Source organism: Pagrus major, chromosome 18 (assembly GCF_040436345.1).
Source record: "Pagrus major chromosome 18, Pma_NU_1.0".
NCBI lineage: Eukaryota > Metazoa > Chordata > Actinopteri > Spariformes > Sparidae > Pagrus > Pagrus major.
In genome coordinates this window covers 17,795,269-17,805,597 of record NC_133232.1, presented here as the reverse complement: position 1 = coordinate 17,805,597, position 10,329 = coordinate 17,795,269, and the positions used below count along the sequence as shown (strand labels likewise).

At 40.1% G+C, this 10,329-nt stretch overlaps 2 protein-coding genes across 2 annotated transcripts; one reads left to right on the top strand and one right to left on the bottom strand.

Moving 5' to 3' along the window:
• Nucleotides 1-2,762: 2,762 nt before the first annotated feature.
• On the top strand, nucleotides 2,763-4,136 carry LOC141012916 (N-acetyllactosaminide beta-1,3-N-acetylglucosaminyltransferase 2). Its single transcript, XM_073486460.1, has one exon. The coding sequence runs from the start codon at nucleotides 2,763-2,765 to the stop codon at nucleotides 4,134-4,136; it is 1,374 nt and encodes a 457-aa protein (XP_073342561.1).
• A 2,871-nt stretch (nucleotides 4,137-7,007) lies between these two features.
• eif1ad (eukaryotic translation initiation factor 1A domain containing) lies at nucleotides 7,008-10,131 on the bottom strand. The gene is made up of 5 exons (XM_073486770.1): nucleotides 9,996-10,131; nucleotides 9,401-9,519; nucleotides 9,190-9,298; nucleotides 8,219-8,327; nucleotides 7,008-8,115 (listed from the first exon to the last, which is right to left on the bottom strand). The coding sequence occupies exons 2-5, from the start codon at nucleotides 9,485-9,487 to the stop codon at nucleotides 7,881-7,883; spliced, it is 540 nt and encodes a 179-aa protein (XP_073342871.1). The 5' UTR covers nucleotides 9,488-9,519; nucleotides 9,996-10,131; the 3' UTR covers nucleotides 7,008-7,880.
• Between the last annotated feature and the right edge of the window lie 198 nt (nucleotides 10,132-10,329).

Below are 10,329 nucleotides of genomic sequence, written 5' to 3'. Positions count from 1 at the left end.
TTCCTACCATTTTGAAACAGTCCTGTCATCTTTGTCACCAGAAAAAAACTGTTGTTTGTTGTTGTTCATTTACAGGCAATTATCGTCCATTATTACTACTTTATTTATATAAACCGAGTTAATAAAATCAGAAGTTTGAGGTGAACCAACTGTACAGTAAGAATGGAGTTGCACGGATACAGAACACTAGATGGCAGCATTTACCTTGTCTATAATTTGTTTCACTCTGCTTCAAAGTGTTTTTAGAGAAGGAATTTATTTTTACGGTTTGTTGTTAAATATGTTAAATAATGGCTCACTGCAAATAATGGTAACTTAAATCAAGCAGGCATTTTTCACACTTCTTTCTCACTCCCTGTTGACCGTGTATGCCAACCTACTGTCATGACAACACTATCAGTCACACCTGTACTTTTCCTGTTATTACGGTCAAAAACAAACATTATAACAGTGTGTTTAAATTGATATTTTATAGATATAAGAGGCAACATTTCAATCCAATGTTTTATATTGGGTGTTATTAAGACATGCAATAGTGTGTGTGACGGATGAGATTTTTAAACTGACATGGGACTCACATGGCAGCTGATGCAAATTTGATTTGCACACACACACACACACACACACACACACACACACACACACACACACACACACACTACTGTGCTGAATTGAATCTTTGAACTGCATCAACTGCTCGTTAGAAAACCTTGAGTTAAGATTATTCTGTAAATTGATGAGAACAGAGAACACACTGCTGTAGCGGCTGTCACATTTCTTGCAGGTGCTGTAGGTTGAGCTGAAGCTGTTGCCATATGAGTGCCGACCAGTTACACCTGCAGCACCTGTTTTAGGTGCCTCGTGTCAATGTCAATTTCGCAAAACACAAGCGATACCAGGTGCACTCCAGGCAATCTGACCTCACACTTCCGGTTTTACCCGGTAACCTGTCTAGATGGCTTGTGTGAAGAAAGCTGCTCACCTGCCAGATCAGCAGTTAAAGTGTTTGAAAGATAGGCTTTGTTGTGGAGCTAGAATAGTGACATCAAGAGTCAGTGATAAAATAATAAAGGTTTGTTTATTTAACGTTTAGACTTCTCTTTTAAAGATTAGTGTGTATCCTGGTGTTGGTGGCGGATTCTGCTGTCATTCATCACTGGTGAAGTAACATGTCATTCCTGTTTGCTCTCTCTCAGTGGGTGTTTCCCTTGTCTACACACACTCTTGATCCTCAAAGCAAACCTGCTGCGTTTTATCATTGCTCACACACCTCTATGGGAAGTACAGCAGCCTCATCAGTCAACTGGCCTCATATGTTTAGGCTCGAAAAGTATAAAGCATCTTGTCTGACTTTCTGGATCAAAGATTTGGCTCTTGAGAGAGAAGGAACCTTTTTTTTTTTTTTTTCAGAAATGAGCCGATAAAGGGGAAGTGAGGTCACTAGCGTGGATCACCTGCTTTACTTATCTAAAGCGATTCAGTATTCAGTGCCTGAAGGAGCCGTCGCTTAAAATAGGTAAGCAAAACTACTGCTCACTCTTAATTTATATATCAGAACCCTCATCTTGTCAAATTACTTGTAAGTTGTAACTGTAGTTATGAATGTCATACAGTAAGGTTATTATTTTATTAACATGCAGATGTTGTGGACTGTGGTCATTTCTGTATTCATCTGCTGATAGAACTGTACTTTACCACTTTACTAACTTTTCATTACGGCCCAACTTTAAAGTGAATTCTTGACCTTGGGAACAGAAGTTCACAAGACAATCTCACCACAAGGTCAATTTAGTAACAAATATGGAGCTTTAGGCATATGACATGACCTTCAGACAGAGGGAGCCCATTTGTCATGTGATTGTAGATGCACAAGTCGAAATGTAAACATTCATGATTCTGTTCCAACTTATTACTTACTATGTAAATATAATCTCATTCTCTTTCGTCTCATCTCACAACTCCTTCCAACTTTGTTTTACTCTGGGACAGGAGTTTTGAGTGCCAATTTAGGGAGTGGTGTATGATTGAGGACCCCACAGAAAACCCATAAACTTGTTGAAGGATTTATGATTGGTCTCATGATGGCAATTAAACTTTAAATTCCTTGAACACCGAATTCACTTTGCGGATAAGGCAGATGACTTTAACTCTTTCCAGAGGTCCGACAAAGTTAGAGTTCCTGAAACCTCCTTTTTTCCTTATACATGACAAGCGTTTATTCTATGGTGGCCTTTCCATCCCCCTTCCACTTTAAACTGCCAAGTCATCCACTGAGATACAGCTTTAACATTGATGACAGAACATAATCCCTGTGACACTCAGCAGGTGCAACCAGGAGTCATTCTTAACCTGACAGATGCTTGTTAGCAGTAGTGCATCAAATATAGGCTTTTGAAGTGGAAGTACTGAAATGGAATGGTTCAAATATAATACATTACATTTCATGTAACATTCATGGGCTGCACAAAACATTGATGGCCATTGGCCCGTGAACCCCACTGTGAGAACCCCTGCTCTAGCCTCTCTGTCCATGTGCACACACTAACTCTAGGCTTTCATGGTACATTTAATGTGTTAAGATATTTAAAGGACACGTATTATACTCATTTTCTGGTTCATAATTTTATTTTGGGTTACTACTAGAATAGCTAAACACATCAGTCTTCTCATACTGTCCAGTGCTGCAGCTCTGTATCCCCTCTCTGTCTCTTTTTACATAGATTTCAAATATGTCTAAACTAACTTTGTGCATTTGCAGTTGAATGGCGCGTGTCCGATGTCGCTGGCATAATGTGTTGATCTGTGTGTGCTGCCCATGCATCTGCCTGGCCCTGCTGTTCGTCTACGTCGGTGTTGTGCTGTGTATGGAGATGAATACAGGAGTGACACCAGGCAGTGAAAATGTCGTACCCAGAACTATTTACTTCGAGGCCACAGGATCTTATATGAGGAAGAGCCTTGCCCCAGTCCCAACAACCTTCTGGAAGCTCCACACAGATGGGGATTCCCTTTGGAACCAGCTCCAGCTGCCCATGGACCACTATTTCAACCCCATCCTGTACCCCAACAACACTAAGAGGGGATTTAAAAATAATGCTTCTCTTGAGTCGCTACTGATGGAAAGTTTCTCTGATGTTATCAACTCAAATGGCACAACAAGAAACATTACCGAGCTACCAGAGCAGATACAAGAGTTTGTGAGACACATGCACAGGAGGGACTACAGAACCCTCTTCCAGCCAGATGGAGTATGTGGGGCTGGAGCACAGGATCAGAAGAAACCCACTCTGCTTCTTCTGGCCATCAAGACAACAGAGCTGAACTTTAAGAACCGGCAGGCCATTCGACGGGCCTGGGGCCAGGTGGGATGGTTAGCTGGACAGAAGAAGAACAGCAGTGGAGGATACGTCCGCAGGGTGTTCCTAATGGCCAAAGAGGACCCTAACGAGCTTGGTGTGGACATATCTGAATTACTGGAGCTGGAGAGCAAACATTATGGAGACATTCTGCAGTGGGACTTCAAGGACACGTTCTTCAACCTCACCCTGAAAGATGTGCTCTTCTGGAACTGGTTCTCACAGTACTGCCCCTGGACTCGCTTCGTCTTTAAGGGCGATGACGACGTCTTCGTCAACACCCCAAACATTATAACCTACCTCCAGGACCAGCTAAAGAGGCCAGACGCACGCAAGACCATAAAAGACTTCATGGTTGGGGATGTAATAGCTGCAGCTCAGCCCGACCGAAGCATCAAGTCCAAGTACTTCATCCCAGAGAGCTTCTACAAGGGCAAATATCCTGCTTATGCGGGCGGGGGAGGGGTTGTGTACTCCGGCTTGTTGGCAAAACGTCTACACAGGATATCTAAACGGGTTCATCTATTCCCCATCGACGACGTTTATGTAGGCATGTGTATGACTCGGCTTAACGCTCACCCCATCCACCACCCTGCATTCCTCACCTTTGACTTTCCTAAAAAGGAAGAGGAGGAGCTGTGTGCGTACCACAAAATCCTACTGGTTCACAAACGAAGTCCCAGCCAGATAGTTAGATTGACGGCTGACGTGAAAAAGACACAGATGCAGTGTCGGGATGTGCCCCTGAGAGACGGAGTCGAGAAGGGGAAAAAAACATAACTGATCATTTTTTTAACTTTAAATGTGACAGGACAGTGCCATTCATAACATTACATGAAATTAAATGTTTCATGAAATGAACATGTAATGTTTTGAGACTGTTAATCAGTGACCATCATGTCTTTTCTTACATTTTATTGTATCACCAGTTGTATCACTTCTTTTGTATTTTTCATATTAATCTACACATATTCATGGGCATTATCCCAGAAATGATGACATACCTATGACATGCAGACATGAGGCCTGCAGAGAAGTATACTATCAAGTTTCAAACTGCAGACACTTTGACTTGTCAAAGCAGGAAATGCGCAGGTGGAATCGATAATCATAATGATGCATGCTTTCCATTACGGTGAGATAGCTCCAGGGCTCTGATACTGAGCATGCTCAGTCAGTGACATGGCTAACTGGAACACTAAAACTTTGGTGTCATCGTTAACGTTATTGGTCACACCTGTGCTTTTACTGCTTTGACAAGTCAAAATGTCTGCTGGGAAATGATGTGAAATCAAAGCAACTCAACAGTGGCTGTTGTGGAATTTCGGCTCGCCTGACAGTTCAGGAGAGATGAAGAAAACTCAGAGACTCCGATGAATTACATTGAAGACGTTTATACAAACATGATCATGGAGGAACAAAATAACAGCACAACTGTATGCACAGTGCACTGTCAAGTTTTGTAAACATATCTATAGCAGCTTCGAACTGCTAAGTTTGCAACCTTTATACAGGGTACGTACGACATCTTATCCTGTGGGGCCAGAATGTTCTGGACCGTAGATTTTTCTCCCACAGTGGCCACTGTTAGACAAAATGTACAGAGTTGCTTTGATTTGCTTTGAAGTGACAAATGATGAAGTGATGAGATGATGCTAGTTGTTAAACTGCGCTTTAGCATTTTGTTAAAATGCTAAGCTATTGTAACAGTAGCACAAGTGGAGAAGAGCCATAAAGACTGTGTACTGACTCAGTGACGTGTGTTATACAACAATGTTTAGCTAAAATGTGCCAACTATCGCTATATTAGCCTCCGTAAACTACTGCCCATATTGGACCAGGTAGCAAAGACTCTCGCAGTTAAACCCTTCCTACTGAACTGAGCAATGAAAAGTTACATTCAGATAGTGTTTTTTTCCCCCTGAGAAATATGCTGTAACCTGGAACTATCTCTATGTACAGAAAGTGTGAAATCAAAGTAATTTTGTTAATATAATTATTGTGAAGATGAGTTTGAGTGTACAGTGTTTAAGTCAACAATGACCTTGATTAGATGAGCGGCTGGTGTCATCCAATCAGCTTCCAGTGACGTTTTACAGTGAAAAGTCTGATTCCACTCCAGTTAGGCTGTGATAGAAAACACATTCCTCTCATAGATACTGTGTAATGAATGTGTAACATACATCCCTGTACATGCATGTGAAGTATTTCTTTTGTGTCCAAATAAACTTTCAATCCTTCCTGTTCTACTTCTGTGAAACAGACTCCTCTTTAATCACCCATCTTCAAAGTCCAAAAGATTAAAGCCCCCATGGACTGAAATTAATCAGAAAAACAGGCCTTTATCCGACTGTGGTAATCAAGTCTCTGAAGTGCGGAGCCCTGGGACTGTACAAGACTAAAGACTGCTGTGGTCATCTTTTAAAAAATATATTAAAAATAAAATGTCACAGACAAAAACTGTTAATGACTTTCTACAACTGTGACAAACAAGTGTTTCCCATTGACTACAAGAGAAGATAACCTGCAAGTTCTTCAGACACCAATGTTTCAGTCTACTTCCACAAGCCACCTTAACCTTTTATGAATGTTCACCAATTGGATGTGTATTGATTGTTTTTATTGCAATTTTATGGTTTTACAGATGCACTATTTAAATATTACACTACATTACCTACAAGCTCTGAGTGCAATTATAAGGTACTTTGAAAGGAAGGATATTCAATTTTGAATGTAAATAAACATTCAAAATAAACTGATTCAAATGTTGAGAAATTCATCTTTGCTGCCATTAATTATTATCATGCGTTCACAACAAGACTGTTGTTTCTAGTTAGGATGCAAATACTACATCATCTACCCATGATAATATTCATATTTTCATATATCTTTTTATTCAACAATTACTTTCGCATAACAACCAATTTCATTATAATTCATTATTTGTTTTTTAAGACCCCTGACTTCATTGACTGTTGGCAAAGAATGACTAGCTTTCAAAGTATTTGCTCTTTATAAGAATTTGGTAGCATCACGTAACAATCTTTCTGAAAAAGCATTAATGTTGAAATGAAAAATAATTCACATTGCAGAGTTAGTTCACAGCATCATGAGCTCCCTCAACATACAAAACCAAACAAAGTTCCTGTAGAACTGGTTCCACCCGCAGAATAAATATACTGCTCAACAGCTTACGTCAAATAGTGTGAGCTAATGTTTGGGAGTATGTAATACATAAATGTGTTTAATTTCATACCCATGTATGTTTTACTTCTGCACAGCTGTTTCCAGAGAAGGTTCTTTAAAAGGTCCCATATTGTAAAAACTGAGATTTACATGTCTTTTCTGATTATAAAGCATGTCTAGGTGTTAACAATAACAGCAGAGCTGAGGCAGAAACATGGTGAGTGGTGCCTGCTCAGGCCTGTGAGAGCTGACCAATCAGAGCAGACTGGGCTTTTTGGGAGGGAAACAGAGAGAAACAGGAGCTAAAACTGGGTGGTTTTTGAACATTAAAGCATGTTAAATTTTTTTTGGAGATCCCGAAAATAAAAGCAACAACTCAAAAATGAGCAGAATATGGGACCTTTAAATATTAAACAATAGACAAAATAGTGAATTCTTGAAATGAAGGACAAGGACAAGATGATGTCAAGTCAAAGTACTGAAAAACACAGCTAAGGAATTTATATATTTCCAAAGTGTTCATCATTCAACAAATCAAAAATAACCAACTGGGTAAGGAATGTCAGGAAAAGATGAGGCACGAAGCAGTCACACTGATCAACGTGATACAAGGTCGACTGAAACGAGAGCATTTTGACAAGATCTGACAGTGACAAAGTAAATCACAGAGACCATCAGCAGCATCTGTCTGAAAAACAAATCGATAAAATCAGCAATACAATGAGGTGTGGCGTAACGGGTCGGCTAATTACAATAACCTTTGGAGAACAGGTAGAGCTGGAAAGGTTTCTAAATTCTTGCCACACCCCAACCTTTATAATAGTCATTACAAACCAGCAGCTGAAATCAAACATGACAAATGTGGGTTTAGTATTATTATGCAATTTTTGCAAGTTTTTAACAGATTTATTTTGTCCTATGGAGGAGGATGAATGTTTACATTAACATTACCCTGCAAATGTATGTTATGGTCTGCATATACAGTATACCTTAATGTAATGGAAATGTAGGACTGGCTGCACTGAACATCAGTATATAAACATGCTCCAGCGATACATTTTCAGAAAGACACTGAAAATACAGTAGAAATTTATGTTACAGAATTTCAAACATTGTAAATCACTAGATTCTCAGTTGATTTCAACATTACTGATTTTTTTTGGAGACTTATTTTTGCTCTATTAAGTTGAAGTCCTTTCATTCAGCCCAGCCATTTAATGCCTTCAACAGGCTGTCATACAAGAACTGCAGAGGGAGCTGTTTGCATGAGGAGCACCAGTCAGATTTCACGATCTCCACAGCTCTCACTCACGATTGTCCGCGTCTTCAGCTCTGCCACTAGGAGCCATTTTCTGTCCTTTCGTCTTTGTCATCATCTTCTTCCTCACTGTCCTCCTCATCTTCCTCACTCTCGCTGTACTGGTAGTTACAGCGGTTGGTGTTTACAAAGAGGTCACTCTCATCGTCTTCAGAGTCGCTGACGTCCTCTTCCTCGTCTTTCTCCCCCGTCCCCTCTTCCTTCCGTTCGTTTGTTTTGTCCTGCTCCGACGGCTCCTCCATGAATCCCTCCGGCCTGAGGATGTTGAAAATAAAAAAACACACAATACACTTGATTATACTTTACAAAATGACGCTGGTTGTGTGATGTGTGTCTACATTTGTGTGTTCAGACTCACCACTGCTGTTCTTTTTGCAGGTACTGAATGTGATCTTTGTACAGAATGAAGTTGATCTCTGCCTTCACCTTCTCTCCTTCTTCAATGGGATCCACAATCACATAATCACCTACAGGACCAGAAAGGAGACAGATTTGAAATGTGAACCAACAGATAAAGGTCATTATAAATGCTTGTCAGTACTTACTAATACCTCATAACACTAGTGAATGATATTAGCAGCTTCTATTGAAATCATGACAATATATCTATTCTCTTGGAAAAGCACTAAATGCAAAGCTCCTGAAACAGCTGCAGACCAGCTTGACACCGAGTCAAAAATCCCACATGCATAGAGGTTGTGGCAGCACGTATGTAAGTACTATAAACTTTGGGAAATATATTGCTGGAGACGATATCAGTAGGCCAATGGAAAAAAAATGATATTAGACGGATGATGAAGAATATTTTAGAGCTTTTATTAAATGAAAGATTCTATTCTTGAGCGGCATGCATCACTACAGAGAGTATTTCAGCATTTAACATCTTCAAGAAATCAAGTCTGCTATCCACAAACTTTATGACTGATAAAAACTTAATATCACATATTTACATGGCATTTCTCTGTGAAATGCTGCCACTTGTTCTACTTTGTAAACAGAAGAATGCAGAAGACTGCTTGCTAGTAAAGATGGGCATAAACAGTGCAGGATTCAAAAGTTCTGCTTTGCAGATGTTTTAGGAAATACACTTCTCAGTTTTGTTAAACCTCAGAGACTTGCTCTCAGGTGTCCGATTATTTTGGTCAAGTGTGACTACAGTTTCATTGGTTGCATCACTGCGCCTGAAATTCTATAGTATAAAAAAAATAGTCTGGAGGCCTGGTTCTGAGTACTAGCATCAGTGTCTAGATATTTGAGCTGGCTGACTAACACTGAATGGTCCCTGTACTAATCTGTAATACTTCATCAACACATCCCATCAGAAGTTACCTCTCTTGATCCAGAGGTTCTTGCGGAACTTGGTGGGCATGCTCACCAGGAAAGTCTCACCCTGGGCCGTGACAGCTTCATGGAGGTTGTTACCACGGCTACCTGTAACCTACAAGTGCACAGGTACAGGATGGAGACACATTCAGGACAATGTCTTACTGTGCATTCACTGTCAACATGTTTATGACAATGCAGGCCATGAACAGCTCACCTTTACAATCTGCTGGTTCTCTGTGGGCGTCACAAAATCTCCAAGAACCTCCTTGACAACATGTTTGCGTTTTGTGGCCTGTGACATTATTACCGGTGAGCTTCAGGTTCCTTCGCCAGCTGCAAAACAAGAGTGTAGTGATGAAGTGCTGATAAACAGCAGTACAGTAGCTGATGCCCTCTATTGGAAGTTTAGCTGTTGTCAATTGACGACATATTAAGAAGACAATGAACCAAAACAAGAGATTCGCCAAACCACTAGATGCAAACCAAAAGTGCCGAGGTAATATCCAAGCTCATATAAATTAGGTTAACGCTAGTTAGTAGTTAGCTTAAGTGAGCAACATTTATCAAACTTTCACTATCTCGTTGATGTCAATGATGGCTGGACCAAAGACAGCGCGTTCAGTTGCCTCAGCTGCACATAATAATTAACTAGAAACGTAAGCAATTAACTGCTGCCTTACAAAAATAACAACACTACTAAAGTTAGTCATTTCTGTTAGCTGACTAAGCTAACATTAGCTAGCTATCTCAAACTGTGTCCCTACGCTCAGCTCAGTTCAACTAGCTACATTAGCAGGTAACATGCTAACCTTGAAAGAAAGAAAAGATACGTGTGTTTCTGGGCAGCTTGACAGCAGCTATAAACCACTTTTGAAACACACGTTGAGATATTTTATCATTAACGCCGAACCACATGCGTCTGTTTTTCTGACAACACTAAACTTTATACTTCCGGTGTGAGTGTTCCACCCTTTCAGAATAAAGGCTGTCTCTCTTTATCTTTGGACTAAACGACCCTGCGATGGCAGAACTACACTTAACATTTCAGATAAAGAAGTGGGATCTAGCATTTAACTTTGTCACTTAGGAACAATTAGCTATTTATTGTCTGACTAAATTAGTCATAGTTTTATAAAAAAATCT